Genomic DNA, 19,189 nt, shown 5'->3' with positions numbered 1-19,189 from the left:
ACCATTTAGTGCTTTGTAAGTAATAAGCAAGATTTTAAAATGTATGTGATGTTTAATAGGCAGCCAGTGCAGTGTTGACAGAACTGGGCTAATATGGTCACACTTCCTGGTTCTAGTAAGAACTGGAGCTGCTGCGTTTTGGACCAGCTGGAGTTTATTTATTAAGTGAGCAGGGCAACCACCCAGTAGAGCATTACAATAATCTACAGCTCATCAACATTACAATAATCTACAGCTCATCAACATTACAATAATCTACAGCTCATCAACATTACAATAATCTACAGCTCATCAACATTACAATAATCTACAGCTCATCAACATTACAATAATCTACAGCTCATCATCATTACAATAATCTACAGCTCATCAACATTACAATAATCTACAGCTCATGAACATTACAATAATCTACAGCTCATCAACATTACAATAATCTACAGTTCATCAACATTACAATAATCTACAGCTCATGAACATTACAATAATCTACAGCTCATCAGCATTACAATAATCTACAGCTCATCAGCATTACAATAATCTACAGCTCATCAGCATTACAATAATCTACAGCTCATGATCATTACAATAATCTACAGCTCATCAACATTACAATAATCTACAGCTCATCAACATTACAATAATCTACAGCTCATCAACATTACAATAATCTACAGCTCATCATCATTACAATAATCTACAGCTCATCAACATTACAATAATCTACAGCTCATCATCATTACAATAATCTACAGCTCATCAACATTACAATAATCTACAGCTCATGAACATTACAATAATCTACAGCTCATCATCATTACAATAATCTACAGCTCATCAACATTACAATAATCTACAGCTCATCAACATTACAATAATCTACAGCTCATGATCATTACAATAATCTACAGCTCATCAACATTACAATAATCTACAGCTCATGAACATTACAATAATCTACAGCTCATCAACATTACAATAATCTACAGCTCATCAACATTACAATAATCTACAGCTCATCAACATTACAATAATCTACAGCTCATCATCATTACAATAATCTACAGCTCATCAACATTACAATAATCTACAGCTCATCATCATTACAATAATCTACAGCTCATGAACATTACAATAATCTACAGCTCATGAACATTACAATAATCTACAGCTCATCATCATTACAATAATCTACAGCTCATGAACATTACAATAATCTACAGCTCATCAACATTACAATAATCTACAGCTCATCAACATTACAATAATCTACAGCTCATCAACATTACAATAATCTACAGCTCATGATCATTACAATAATCTACAGCTCATGATCATTACAATAATCTACAGCTCATCAACATTACAATAATCTACAGCTCATCATCATTACAATAATCTACAGCTCATCAACATTACAATAATCTACAGCTCATCAACATTACAATAATCTACAGCTCATGAACATTACAATAATCTACAGCTCATGAACATTACAATAATCTACAGCTCATGAACATTACAATAATCTACAGCTCATCATCATTACAATAATCTACAGCTCATGAACATTACAATAATCTACAGCTCATCAACATTACAATAATCTACAGCTCATCATCATTACAATAATCTACAGCTCATCAACATTACAATAATCTACAGCTCATCAACATTACAATAATCTACAGCTCATCATCATTACAATAATCTACAGCTCATGAACATTACAATAATCTACAGCTCATGAACATTACAATAATCTACAGCTCATCATCATTACAATAATCTACAGCTCATGAACATTACAATAATCTACAGCTCATGAACATTACAATAATCTACAGCTCATCATCATTACAATAATCTACAGCTCATGAACATTACAATAATCTACAGCTCATGAACATTACAATAATCTACAGCTCATCAACATTACAATAATCTACAGCTCATCATCATTACAATAATCTACAGCTCATCAACATTACAATAATCTACAGCTCATGAACATTACAATAATCTACAGCTCATGATCATTACAATAATCTACAGCTCATCAACATTACAATAATCTACAGCTCATCAACATTACAATAATCTACAGCTCATCATCATTACAATAATCTACAGCTCATGAACATTACAATAATCTACAGCTCATGAACATTACAATAATCTACAGCTCATCATCATTACAATAATCTACAGCTCATGAACATTACAATAATCTACAGCTCATGAACATTACAATAATCTACAGCTCATCATCATTACAATAATCTACAGCTCATGAACATTACAATAATCTACAGCTCATCAACATTACAATAATCTACAGCTCATCATCATTACAATAATCTACAGCTCATCAACATTACAATAATCTACAGCTCATGAACATTACAATAATCTACAGCTCATGATCATTACAATAATCTACAGCTCATCATCATTACAAAAATCTACAGCTCATCATCATTACAATAATCTACAGCTCATGATCATTACAATAATCTACAGCTCATCATCATTACAATAATCTACAGCTCATGATCATTACAATAATCTACAGCTCATCATCATTACAATAATCTACAGCTCATCATCATTACAATAATCTACAGCTCATGATCATTACAATAATCTACAGCTCATCATCATTACAATAATCTACAGCTCATCATCATTACAATAATCTACAGCTCATGATCATTACAATAATCTACAGCTCATCATCATTACAAAAATCTACAGCTCATGATCATTACAATAATCTACAGCTCATCATCATTACAAAAATCTACAGCTCATGATCATTACAATAATCTACAGCTCATCATCATTACAATAATCTACAGCTCATCATCATTACAATAATCTACAGCTCATGATCATTACAATAATCTACAGCTCATCATCATTACAATAATCTACAGCTCATCATCATTACAATAATCTACAGCTCATGATCATTACAATAATCTACAGCTCATCATCATTACAAAAATCTACAGCTCATCATCATTACAATAATCTACAGCTCATCAACATTACAATAATCATCAGCTCATGAACATTACAATAATCTACAGCTCATCAACATTACAATAATCTACAGCTCATGAACATTACAATAATCTACAGCTCATCATCATTACAATAATCTACAGCTCATCAACATTACAATAATCTACAGCTCATGATCATTACAAAAATCTACAGCTCATCATCATTACAATAATCTACAGCTCATCATCATTACAATAATCTACAGCTCATCAACATTACAATAATCATCAGCTCATGAACATTACAATAATCTACAGCTCATGATCATTACAATAATCTACAGCTCATGAACATTACAATAATCTACAGCTCATCATCATTACAATAATCTACAGCTCATCATCATTACAATAATCTACAGCTCATCATCATTACAATAATCTACAGCTCATCATCATTACAATAATCTACAGCTCATCAACATTACAATAATCTACAGCTCATCAACATTACAATAATCTACAGCTCATGATCATTACAATAATCTACAGCTCATCATCATTACAATAATCTACAGCTCATCAACATTACAATAATCTACAGCTCATCAACATTACAATAATCTACAGCTCATCATCATTACAATAATCTACAGCTCATGAACATTACAATAATCTACAGCTCATCATCATTACAATAATCTACAGCTCATCATCATTACAATAATCTACAGCTCATGATCATTACAATAATCTACAGCTCATCAACATTACAATAATCTACAGCTCATCATCATTACAATAATCTACAGCTCATGATCATTACAATAATCTACAGCTCATCAACATTACAATAATCTACAGCTCATCATCATTACAATAATCTACAGCTCATGATCATTACAATAATCTACAGCTCATCAACATTACAATAATCTACAGCTCATCATCATTACAATAATCTACAGCTCATGATCATTACAATAATCTACAGCTCATCATCATTACAATAATCTACAGCTCATCATCATTACAATAATCTACAGCTCATCAACATTACAATAATCTACAGCTGATCAACATTACAATAATCTACAGCTCATGAACATTACAATAATCTACAGCTCATCAACATTACAATAATCTACAGCTCATGATCATTACAATAATCTACAGCTCATCAACATTACAATAATCTACAGCTCATGAACATTACAATAATCTACAGCTCATCATCATTACAATAATCTACAGCTCATGAACATTACAATAATCTACAGCTCATCATCATTACAATAATCTACAGCTCATGAACATTACAATAATCTACAGCTCATCAACATTACAATAATCTACAGCTCATCAACATTACAATAATCTACAGCTCATGATCATTACAATAATCTACAGCTCATCAACATTACAATAATCTACAGCTCATGAACATTACAATAATCTACAGCTCATCATCATTACAATAATCTACAGCTCATCAACATTACAATAATCTACAGCTCATCATCATTACAATAATCTACAGCTCATCATCATTACAATAATCTACAGCTCATCATCATTACAATAATCTACAGCTCATCATCATTACAATAATCTACAGCTCATCATCATTACAATAATCTACAGCTCATGAACATTACAATAATCTACAGCTCATCATCATTACAATAATCTACAGCTCATCAACATTACAATAATCTACAGCTCATCATCATTACAATAATCTACAGCTCATGAACATTACAATAATCTACAGCTCATGAACATTACAATAATCTACAGCTCATCAACATTACAATAATCTACAGCTCATCATCATTACAATAATCTACAGCTCATCAACATTACAATAATCTACAGCTCATCATCATTACAATAATCTACAGCTCATCATCATTACAATAATCTACAGCTCATCATCATTACAATAATCTACAGCTCATCATCATTACAATAATCTACAGCTCATCATCATTACAATAATCTACAGCTCATCATCATTACAATAATCTACAGCTCATCATCATTACAATAATCTACAGCTCATGAACATTACAATAATCTACAGCTCATCATCATTACAATAATCTACAGCTCATCAACATTACAATAATCTACAGCTCATCATCATTACAATAATCTACAGCTCATGAACATTACAATAATCTACAGCTCATGAACATTACAATAATCTACAGCTCATCATCATTACAATAATCTACAGCTCATCAACATTACAATAATCTACAGCTCATCATCATTACAATAATCTACAGCTCATGAACATTACAATAATCTACAGCTCATCATCATTACAATAATCTACAGCTCATCATCATTACAATAATCTACAGCTCATGATCATTACAATAATCTACAGCTCATCATCATTACAATAATCTACAGCTCATGATCATTACAATAATCTACAGCTCATCATCATTACAATAATCTACAGCTCATCATCATTACAATAATCTACAGCTCATCAACATTACAATAATCTACAGCTCATGAACATTACAATAATCTACAGCTCATCATCATTACAATAATCTACAGCTCATGAACATTACAATAATCTACAGCTCATCAACATTACAATAATCTACAGCTCATCAACATTACAATAATCTACAGCTCATGATCATTACAATAATCTACAGCTCATCAACATTACAATAATCTACAGCTCATGAACATTACAATAATCTACAGCTCATGAACATTACAATAATCTACAGCTCATCATCATTACAATAATCTACAGCTCATCATCATTACAATAATCTACAGCTCATCATCATTACAATAATCTACAGCTCATCATCATTACAATAATCTACAGCTCATCAACATTACAATAATCTACAGCTCATCAGCATTACAATAATCTACAGCTCATCATCATTACAATAATCTACAGCTCATGAACATTACAATAATCTACAGCTCATCATCATTACAATAATCTACAGCTCATGAACATTACAATAATCTACAGCTCATCATCATTACAATAATCTACAGCTCATCAACATTACAATAATCTACAGCTCATGAACATTACAATAATCTACAGCTCATGAACATTACAATAATCTACAGCTCATCATCATTACAATAATCTACAGCTCATCATCATTACAATAATCTACAGCTCATCATCATTACAATAATCTACAGCTCATCAACATTACAATAATCTACAGCTCATCAACATTACAATAATCTACAGCTCATCATCATTACAATAATCTACAGCTCATGAACATTACAATAATCTACAGCTCATCATCATTACAATAATCTACAGCTCATCATCATTACAATAATCTACAGCTCATGAACATTACAATAATCTACAGCTCATCAACATTACAATAATCTACAGCTCATCATCATTACAATAATCTACAGCTCATGAACATTACAATAATCTACAGCTCATGAACATTACAATAATCTACAGCTCATCAACATTACAATAATCTACAGCTCATCATCATTACAATAATCTACAGCTCATGAACATTACAATAATCTACAGCTCATGAACATTACAATAATCTACAGCTCATCAACATTACAATAATCTACAGCTCATCATCATTACAATAATCTACAGCTCATCAACATTACAATAATCTACAGCTCATCATCATTACAATAATCTACAGCTCATCATCATTACAATAATCTACAGCTCATCATCATTACAATAATCTACAGCTCATCATCATTACAATAATCTACAGCTCATCATCATTACAATAATCTACAGCTCATCATCATTACAATAATCTACAGCTCATCATCATTACAATAATCTACAGCTCATGAACATTACAATAATCTACAGCTCATCATCATTACAATAATCTACAGCTCATCAACATTACAATAATCTACAGCTCATCAACATTACAATAATCTACAGCTCATCATCATTACAATAATCTACAGCTCATGAACATTACAATAATCTACAGCTCATCATCATTACAATAATCTACAGCTCATCATCATTACAATAATCTACAGCTCATGATCATTACAATAATCTACAGCTCATCATCATTACAATAATCTACAGCTCATCATCATTACAATAATCTACAGCTCATCATCATTACAATAATCTACAGCTCATCATCATTACAATAATCTACAGCTCATGAACATTACAATAATCTACAGCTCATCATCATTACAATAATCTACAGCTCATCAACATTACAATAATCTACAGCTCATCATCATTACAATAATCTACAGCTCATGAACATTACAATAATCTACAGCTCATGAACATTACAATAATCTACAGCTCATCATCATTACAATAATCTACAGCTCATCAACATTACAATAATCTACAGCTCATCATCATTACAATAATCTACAGCTCATGAACATTACAATAATCTACAGCTCATCATCATTACAATAATCTACAGCTCATCATCATTACAATAATCTACAGCTCATGATCATTACAATAATCTACAGCTCATCATCATTACAATAATCTACAGCTCATGATCATTACAATAATCTACAGCTCATCATCATTACAATAATCTACAGCTCATCATCATTACAATAATCTACAGCTCATCAACATTACAATAATCTACAGCTCATGAACATTACAATAATCTACAGCTCATCATCATTACAATAATCTACAGCTCATGAACATTACAATAATCTACAGCTCATCAACATTACAATAATCTACAGCTCATCAACATTACAATAATCTACAGCTCATGATCATTACAATAATCTACAGCTCATCAACATTACAATAATCTACAGCTCATGAACATTACAATAATCTACAGCTCATGAACATTACAATAATCTACAGCTCATCATCATTACAATAATCTACAGCTCATCATCATTACAATAATCTACAGCTCATCATCATTACAATAATCTACAGCTCATCATCATTACAATAATCTACAGCTCATCAACATTACAATAATCTACAGCTCATCAGCATTACAATAATCTACAGCTCATCATCATTACAATAATCTACAGCTCATGAACATTACAATAATCTACAGCTCATCATCATTACAATAATCTACAGCTCATGAACATTACAATAATCTACAGCTCATCATCATTACAATAATCTACAGCTCATCAACATTACAATAATCTACAGCTCATGAACATTACAATAATCTACAGCTCATGAACATTACAATAATCTACAGCTCATCATCATTACAATAATCTACAGCTCATCATCATTACAATAATCTACAGCTCATCATCATTACAATAATCTACAGCTCATCAACATTACAATAATCTACAGCTCATCAACATTACAATAATCTACAGCTCATCATCATTACAATAATCTACAGCTCATGAACATTACAATAATCTACAGCTCATCATCATTACAATAATCTACAGCTCATCATCATTACAATAATCTACAGCTCATGAACATTACAATAATCTACAGCTCATCAACATTACAATAATCTACAGCTCATCATCATTACAATAATCTACAGCTCATGAACATTACAATAATCTACAGCTCATGAACATTACAATAATCTACAGCTCATCAACATTACAATAATCTACAGCTCATCATCATTACAATAATCTACAGCTCATGAACATTACAATAATCTACAGCTCATGAACATTACAATAATCTACAGCTCATCAACATTACAATAATCTACAGCTCATCATCATTACAATAATCTACAGCTCATCAACATTACAATAATCTACAGCTCATCATCATTACAATAATCTACAGCTCATCATCATTACAATAATCTACAGCTCATCATCATTACAATAATCTACAGCTCATCATCATTACAATAATCTACAGCTCATCATCATTACAATAATCTACAGCTCATCATCATTACAATAATCTACAGCTCATCATCATTACAATAATCTACAGCTCATGAACATTACAATAATCTACAGCTCATCATCATTACAATAATCTACAGCTCATCAACATTACAATAATCTACAGCTCATCAACATTACAATAATCTACAGCTCATCATCATTACAATAATCTACAGCTCATGAACATTACAATAATCTACAGCTCATCATCATTACAATAATCTACAGCTCATCATCATTACAATAATCTACAGCTCATGATCATTACAATAATCTACAGCTCATCATCATTACAATAATCTACAGCTCATGATCATTACAATAATCTACAGCTCATCATCATTACAATAATCTACAGCTCATCATCATTACAATAATCTACAGCTCATCAACATTACAATAATCTACAGCTCATGAACATTACAATAATCTACAGCTCATCATCATTACAATAATCTACAGCTCATGAACATTACAATAATCTACAGCTCATCAACATTACAATAATCTACAGCTCATCAACATTACAATAATCTACAGCTCATGATCATTACAATAATCTACAGCTCATCAACATTACAATAATCTACAGCTCATGAACATTACAATAATCTACAGCTCATGAACATTACAATAATCTACAGCTCATCATCATTACAATAATCTACAGCTCATCATCATTACAATAATCTACAGCTCATCATCATTACAATAATCTACAGCTCATCATCATTACAATAATCTACAGCTCATCATCATTACAATAATCTACAGCTCATCAACATTACAATAATCTACAGCTCATCAACATTACAATAATCTACAGCTCATCATCATTACAATAATCTACAGCTCATGAACATTACAATAATCTACAGCTCATCATCATTACAATAATCTACAGCTCATCATCATTACAATAATCTACAGCTCATGAACATTACAATAATCTACAGCTCATCAACATTACAATAATCTACAGCTCATCAACATTACAATAATCTACAGCTCATCAACATTACAATAATCTACAGCTCATCAACATTACAATAATCTACAGCTCATCAACATTACAATAATCTACAGCTCATCAACATTACAATAATCTACAGCTCATCATCATTACAATAATCTACAGCTCATCAACATTACAATAATCTACAGCTCATCATCATTACAATAATCTACAGCTCATCAACATTACAATAATCTACAGTTCATCATCATTACAATAATCTACAGCTCATCAACATTACAATAATCTACAGCTCATGAACATTACAATAATCTACAGCTCATCATCATTACAATAATCTACAGCTCATCATCATTACAATAATCTACAGCTCATCATCATTACAATAATCTACAGCTCATGAACATTACAATAATCTACAGCTCATCATCATTACAATAATCTACAGCTCATCATCATTACAATAATCTACAGCTCATGAACATTACAATAATCTACAGCTCATGAACATTACAATAATCTACAGCTCATGAACATTACAATAATCTACAGCTCATCAACATTACAATAATCTACAGCTCATCAACATTACAATAATCTACAGCTCATCAACATTACAATAATCTACAGCTCATCAACATTACAATAATCTACAGCTCATCAACATTACAATAATCTACAGCTCATCATCATTACAATAATCTACAGCTCATCATCATTACAATAATCTACAGCTCATCATCATTACAATAATCTACAGCTCATCAACATTACAATAATCTACAGCTCATCATCATTACAATAATCTACAGCTCATCAACATTACAATAATCTACAGCTCATGAACATTACAATAATCTACAGCTCATCATCATTACAATAATCTACAGCTCATCATCATTACAATAATCTACAGCTCATCAACATTACAATAATCTACAGCTCATCAACATTACAATAATCTACAGCTCATCAACATTACAATAATCTACAGCTCATCAACATTACAATAATCTACAGCTCATCAACATTACAATAATCTACAGCTCATGAACATTACAATAATCTACAGCTCATCAACATTACAATAATCTACAGCTCATCATCATTACAATAATCTACAGCTCATCAACATTACAATAATCTACAGCTCATCAACATTACAATAATCTACAGCTCATCATCATTACAATAATCTACAGCTCATCAACATTACAATAATCTACAGCTCATCAACATTACAATAATCTACAGCTCATCAACATTACAATAATCTACAGCTCATCATCATTACAATAATCTACAGCTCATGAACATTACAATAATCTACAGCTCATCAACATTACAATAATCTACAGCTCATCATCATTACAATAATCTACAGCTCATGAACATTACAATAATCTACAGCTCATCAACATTACAATAATCTACAGCTCATCAACATTACAATAATCTACAGCTGATCAACATTACAATAATCTACAGCTCATCATCATTACAATAATCTACAGCTGATCAACATTACAATAATCTACAGCTCATCAACATTACAATAATCTACAGCTCATCAACATTACAATAATCTACAGCTCATGAACATTACAATAATCTACAGCTCATCAACATTACAATAATCTACAGCTCATCAACATTACAATAATCTACAGCTCATCATCATTACAATAATCTACAGCTCATCAACATTACAATAATCTACAGCTCATCAACATTACAATAATCTACAGCTCATCAACATTACAATAATCTACAGCTCATCAACATTACAATAATCTACAGCTCATCAACATTACAATAATCTACAGCTCATCAACATTACAATAATCTACAGCTCATGAACATTACAATAATCTACAGCTCATCAACATTACAATAATCTACAGCTCATCAACATTACAATAATCTACAGCTCATCAACATTACAATAATCTACAGCTCATCAACATTACAATAATCTACAGCTCATGAACATTACAATAATCTACAGCTCATGAACATTACAATAATCTACAGCTCATCAACATTACAATAATCTACAGCTCATCAACATTACAATAATCTACAGCTCATCAACATTACAATAATCTACAGCTCATCAACATTACAATAATCTACAGCTCATCAACATTACAATAATCTACAGCTCATGAACATTACAATAATCTACAGCTCATCATCATTACAATAATCTACAGCTCATCAACATTACAATAATCTACAGCTCATCATCATTACAATAATCTACAGCTCATCAACATTACAATAATCTACAGCTCATGAACATTACAATAATCTACAGCTCATCAACATTACAATAATCTACAGCTCATGAACATTACAATAATCTACAGCTCATCATCATTACAATAATCTACAGCTCATCAACATTACAATAATCTACAGCTCATCATCATTACAATAATCTACAGCTCATCATCATTACAATAATCTACAGCTCATCAACATTACAATAATCTACAGCTCATCAACATTACAATAATCTACAGCTCATCATCATTACAATAATCTACAGCTCATCATCATTACAATAATCTACAGCTCATCAACATTACAATAATCTACAGCTCATCAACATTACAATAATCTACAGCTCATCAACATTACAATAATCTACAGCTCATCAACATTACAATAATCTACAGCTCATCATCATTACAATAATCTACAGCTCATGAACATTACAATAATCTACAGTTCATCAACATTACAATAATCTACAGTTCATCAACATTACAATAATCTACAGCTCATCATCATTACAATAATCTACAGCTCATGAACATTACAATAATCTACAGCTCATCAACATTACAATAATCTACAGCTCATCAACATTACAATAATCTACAGCTGATCAACATTACAATAATCTACAGCTCATCATCATTACAATAATCTACAGCTGATCAACATTACAATAATCTACAGCTCATCAACATTACAATAATCTACAGCTCATCAACATTACAATAATCTACAGCTCATGAACATTACAATAATCTACAGCTCATCAACATTACAATAATCTACAGCTCATCAACATTACAATAATCTACAGCTCATCAACATTACAATAATCTACAGCTCATCATCATTACAATAATCTACAGCTCATCAACATTACAATAATCTACAGCTCATCAACATTACAATAATCTACAGCTCATCAACATTACAATAATCTACAGCTCATCAACATTACAATAATCTACAGCTCATCAACATTACAATAATCTACAGCTCATGAACATTACAATAATCTACAGCTCATGAACGACTCAACTCACTGTCACTGAGAGCATGAGCCGTAATGTAGATATATTTTTAAGATGGTAGAATGCAGTTTTACAGATGCTAGAAACGTGGCTTTCAAACGAAAGATTGGTATCAAAGAGCACACCCAGGTTCCTCACTGACCACGAGGACTTGACAGAACAGCCATCAAGTGTTAGACAGTATTCTAGGTCACTACTTGTGGAGCTTATTTGTCCAATAATTAAAAATTCAGTTTTTTCTGAATGGAGTTTCAGGAAATTACTGGTCATCCAATGTTTTATATCAGCTCTGCATTCCGTTAATCTTGTGAATTGGTGAGTTTCTTCAGGGCGTGAAGATCAACAATCAACCAATCAGCTGTTAAAGGTCCCATGGCATGGCATTTTTCTATTATTTTATAATGTTTCCTGAGGTGTACTTATATTGTTAGTATGATTTTTACATCATAAAATGTCATAATTTAGAAATAAAAGGCATTTTTTCTATACTGCTGTTTGCCCTGTGGCTGAATGCCCTGCTTCAAGAGGCGTGTCTGCTGTGAGACTTCAGTAAAAACGCCCACTGTTGTGATTGGTTGACATCTTTGCATTTGAAATGAGCGGAGGGGGCGTGGTTTAACGAGGCACGAGCAGGCACGAGTCTGCCAGAGAGACGGATGGACCTGTGTTCACTTCTCATCAGTTCTGTCAGTCTCAGTTCAGTGAACTGTTGTAGTTACAGCATATACTTCAGGTTATTAGTTTATTTCTAGTCGGATGGGCTGTCACTCATGTCAGAAAGTTAGTAACTTTAGTAAATTATGGATCAGCGCTGACTGGAGACGCCAACCGTTTAGAACGATTCAGTCCGGTTTGGTGAACTGATTCGGTTCACTAAAAAGAACCGGTTCAAAAGAAAGATCGTTCGCGAACCGGACATCACGGAGACAGAGCGATTGCTAACAAAGTTATTTATAGTAACTACTGAGTTGTGAGAGCACTGTCAGCGCTGTGAGTTTGTGTTTGTATTTGAGAGTTCTGAATAAACATGAGTCCCAGTCACGCCGAGTCCGTCTTCATCATTACCAACTTTGTAACACATGCAATGTACCATTACAGCGAGATGAACGAGTTATGAGTAAGTGTTGATAATACCATTATTCTAGATATGTTCCAATCATATGAAAAGCGTCAGTGACGCGCATTGAGTACACAGCGCAAACAAAGACACAACAGCAGAAATCGAATGTAATCCAGTTTATTGTGGGGAAAGCTGGCTAGCCTAGCCGGATACCCTCACGCTTACTGCTTATTCTCACGCCGCGTTTGGTGCCTCCGCTGTGGGCCAGATGCAGTACTGGGGGTCGGGGATGTTGAAGGCCGAGCTTCGGCGTGTGTGAGGTTTATCTCTACAGATGTGGCTCTGCCGATGTTGAGCAGAAACTCCCGACTGTATGCACATTGTAGAACAGATAGACGCGACGAGGACGTACAAAAACACTGACTCACAAGATAGAAAACACGAAAACACTGTTCTGTCGGGAGAGAGAGAAGCCGCAGTGTGTGCACGAATAATAAATAATTAGCTACACATAAGAAATCACTGATCACAGATCAGAAGGAACTGAAAAAAAGACTTCTGTTTTCATTTGTACATCCAAACACTGAGAAACTGCCAGCGTTCACTCGTTCACAAGTAATGATCTCTCAAGCGCTTGCAAGGGCGTGCCAGATTCTCTGGGCGGAGGAAAGGGAGGAAACCGTTCCTGCTCTGATGTCATAACAGGAGACTTCAGGATTGGCTCATCTGGCCTGTCATTTTCTCAAAGGCAGAGAAAGACAGCCAGAACTCGGGTTTACACCGATCAACATTTCTATACACTTGGGGACAATATTCAGGCTAGGGGAACTCATATTAATGTTGAAAAACCTCATAAAATGAAAATTTCATGCCATGGGACCTTTAAATTTACAACCCCAAATCAGAAAAAGTTGGGACAGTATGGAAAACGCAAATAAAAAAAAAGTGATTTCTAAATTTACTTTGACTTGTATTTCATTGCAGACAATATAAACACAAAATATTTCATGTTTTGTCTGGTCAACTTCATGTCATTTGTAAATATGCATCCTTTCCTGTCATTCAGACCTGCAACACATTTAAAAAAAAAGTTGGGACAGGAGCAATTTAGGGCAAGTAATGAGGTAAAATTGTTAAATAATGATGTGATTTGAAACAGGTGATGTCAACAGGTGATTGTAATTATGATTTGGTACAAAAGCAGCATCCTAGAAAGGTCTAATCCTTTAGGAGCAAAGATGGGCAGAGGATCGCCAGTTTGCCAACAAATACGTGAGAAAACTATTGAAATGTTTAAAACAATGTTCCTCAAAGAAAGATAGGAAGAGCGTTGGATATTTCACATTCAACAGTGCATAACATAATTAAAAGATTCAAGGAATCTGGAGGAATTTCAGTGCGTAAAGGACAAGGGCGCAAGCCTAAGCTGAACAACCGTGATCTCCGATCCCTCAGACGGCACTGCATCAAGAATCGTCATCATCTATAAGCCGTATCACCACATGGGCTCAGGACTACTTTGGCAAACCTTTGTCAAGTACCACAATACGTAGTTACATCCACAAATGCCAGTTAAACTGTACTGTGCCAAAAGGAAGCCCTATGTTAACAGTGTCCAGAAGCGCCGTCGACTTCTCTGGGCTCGGAGGCATCTGGGATGGACCATCACACAGTGGAAACGTGTACTGTGGTCAGATGAAGCAGTATTTCAGGTATTTTTTGGGAGGAATGGACGCCGTGTGCTCCGGACCAAAGAAGAAAAGGATCATCCAGACTGTTACCAGCAACAAGTCCAGAAGCCAGGGTCTGTCATGGTATGGGGTTGTGTCAGTGCCCTTGGCAAAGGTAACTTGCACTTCTGTGAAGGCTCCATTAATGCTGAAAAGTACATAGAGATTTTGGAGCATACTATGCTGCCTTCAAGAAGACATCTTTTCCAGGGACGTCCATGCATATTTCAACAAGACGATGCAAAACCACATTCTGCACACATTCTGCAGTCCTGGCTGTGGAGGAAGAGGGTTCGGGTACTTGACTGGCCTGCCTCAGTCCCGACCTGTCTCCAATAGAGAATGTGTGGAAGAGCCCGAACTGTTGCCCACCTTAAGACTTGTTTGCAGGAAGAATGGGACAAAATTACACCTGAAACACTTCATCACTTGGTGTCTTCAGTCCCTAAACGTCTTTTAAGTGTTGTGAAAAGGAATGGCAACATTACAAAGTGGTAAATGCTTTACTGTCCCAACCTTTTTTGAAATGTGTTGCAGGTCTGAATGACAGGAAAGGATGCATATTTACAAATGACATGAAGTTGACCAGACAAAACATGAAATATTTTGTGTTCATATTGTCTGCAATGAGATACAAGTCAAAGTAAATTTAGAAATCACTTCTTTTTTTTTTTGCGATTTCCATACTGTCCCAACTTTTTCTGATTTGGGGTTGTAATACCAGTTTAGCTCAACCAATGAGCGAACAATGATTCATTTAGTTCAGTCTGTGGGGTCAAAGGTCACATGATCAATTAAAGAACAAGCCCTTCAGCAGAACATGCTCAGCAGTGTTGCCACGTCTGAGGTTTTCGTGGAATTGAGCTACTTCAACACTGTTGGACCGGCTGTTTTCATGTCCACGGGTTCAGGCGACCCCATTTATGTGATATTTAGGCCCGGTAATGCGAATTTTAGCAGGCAACCCTGCCAAAAAAAACACATTTTACCCTCTAAACACGATTTTTTCCGGATTGGGATTGGTGGCATACGAATGTTTGATGAATCGCTCATGAACCCTGAGATGAGTTCTGCACTCGCTTCTACATTTGATGCTCCAGATTTGACCCCTATAGTCAGGACTCAACGATTGATAAACATGACAGCATAGAGAATTCCTGCAACATGTGTTCAGATGTTCGCAATCACATCACATCACACACACACACACACACACACGGATAGACAGACCTGCTCTCAGTGTGCCACTGTTGACAGGCTAGCTAGTGGATCACTGTCTGAACCCTTCAGTGAGGAAATACAGAAGCAGGTCCACGCACAGCAGCACTGGAGGATCATGGGTAACTGTGAGAGGACTCTCTGCAGAAGTGTGTGAGTCTACTGGCCAACACATCTCAATGCTTCTGTGTTCTGTTTCCCTAGAGCTCACTGAGCTTCAGACTGGGGCATCTCTTGAGATTGAGCCAGTGTGGTTTACAGACACTTTAAATTAAACACATTTCTGTTTGAGATTTACAGCTGTTGAGGGATTATTTCATGAGTTACTGCAGGCCACAGAAAGGGTGAATGGGTTTAGCCTGATGTCTGCTTCTAATGTATATCAGTTAAACTGGTCAAGAGCAGACTTTAATCAATCAGGTGTGTAGAAGAGTGAACGATGACAGGGCAAACTAACCCTGTAAACGGAGCTGTGCTCTTGAGTAAAGCCCTTCTCTTCCTCTCTCCCTCTCTCCCTCTCCTTCTCCTTCTCTCTCCTTCTCTCTCTCTCTCCAGCTCTGGTCATGTGACTCTGAGACGCCCCGTCTGCTGCCCCCTCAGTCTCCTGGCTCTGACTGTGAGCCGCTGGACCTGATCTCCGCTGAGATGGTCGTGGTCATGGACGCCCAGAGCCCAAACTGTGAGGATCTGGACACCAGCGCACCCAGCGGGCACGGCAGCGGAGACTCGGGCTTCAGCTCCACGGAGGAGGACTCCAGCCACACACACACACACACTCACGACATGCTCAAGACACACACACCGCTGCATGATGGGACGCTGGAGCTCTGCGCTTAACCCCACACACACACACACGTGTGGCCGCAGCACAACCCTCGTTTCTGTGTGAACATGCAGATTCTTTATGATTCTTATAGAATCTTTATTATTGTCTCTTGAGAGCTTTATTTGTTAGCATCTCAATCAGACAGCCATGCTAATGTTTGCTCTCACCTCACCCAACGCCATATTAAATCCCATATCTTCAGCTTTCCCGTGTCCTGAGCAGACATGACGTGATGAGGTGTTGAATCCGAGGACTCTGGTGAGACTCCGGCCACTCGTAGTCTTGTCTGGCCAGGACACGTGTTGTGCTGTGAATGTGAATAGAGCGTCTGGAGCCAGTGTTTCCATGTTAAGTCAATGTAAAGACACGTTGATGTATGTCTGGAGGTCCTGCGGCTCGATGGACATGATTTCGCCTCATTCCCGCGTCCAGTTCGCCACACGCTCGAGTGAAAATTTGAACGTTGGCGTCTGTTCGAGCCGCGTTAACCAATCAGGAGCCTGCTCATGATGAACGGCCGCAGACCTGCCCGCTCTATACTCTCGATTAATGCTCCATCAACATCAGCCATCTTGCTAACACAACCGCCTAGCACTAGCCTCTTCCGCCTCATCTGTTTCGCTTCAAACGCTCGATTTATACGTGCGTCCATTTCACTGTGGACACTTGAGTGGATTCAAAATGTCCAAGCATCCAACCAGACGAGATAGATGTGAATTTGACGTTCTATTCGCGTTTGGTGTGAACACATGCTTTGTTCGTTTGGTGTGAACACATGCTTTGTTCGTTATCTTACGAATCTTACCTTCATGAAAATGTTAATAAAAATGCAGTAATAAAACTGTGTGTTTTAAAGCAGAGGCTCTGTTGATAAATTGTCAGATATTGAATGAATGAGGCATTTCATATGTACTACTGTACACCCAGAGCGCTTTACACTCCTGTCAGGGGTCAGTCCTCATCCACCCTCCACCGGCCCCAGAGTCAAGTCAAGTCAAGTCAACTTTATTTATATAGCGCTTTTAACAATGTAGATTGTTTCAAAGCAGCTTTACAGTGTTAAACAGGAAAATAATGCAGCATAATTTTATTCAGCTGTACAGCCATTCTG

General features: G+C 35.1%; 1 protein-coding gene across 2 annotated transcripts in view; it reads left to right on the top strand.

Annotated features, from left to right (window-relative positions):
• The window catches only part of LOC307129684 (interferon alpha/beta receptor 1a-like), a 45,606-nt gene extending 26,671 nt beyond the window's left edge, over positions 1 to 18,935 (top strand). For both annotated transcript variants that reach the window (XM_079822316.1, XM_079822317.1), the window contains exon 7: positions 17,808 to 18,935. In XM_079822316.1, the coding sequence (XP_079678442.1) occupies positions 17,808 to 18,089 (282 nt within the window). In that variant the 3' untranslated portion in view covers positions 18,090 to 18,935. The remainder of the gene's footprint in view (positions 1 to 17,807) is intronic.
• Positions 18,936 to 19,189: the final 254 nt, after the last annotated feature.

Source organism: Gobio gobio (assembly GCF_949357685.1).
Source record: "Gobio gobio genome assembly, chromosome: 7".
Lineage (NCBI taxonomy): Eukaryota > Metazoa > Chordata > Actinopteri > Cypriniformes > Gobionidae > Gobio > Gobio gobio.
This window is presented reverse-complemented; position numbering and strand designations above follow the sequence as displayed.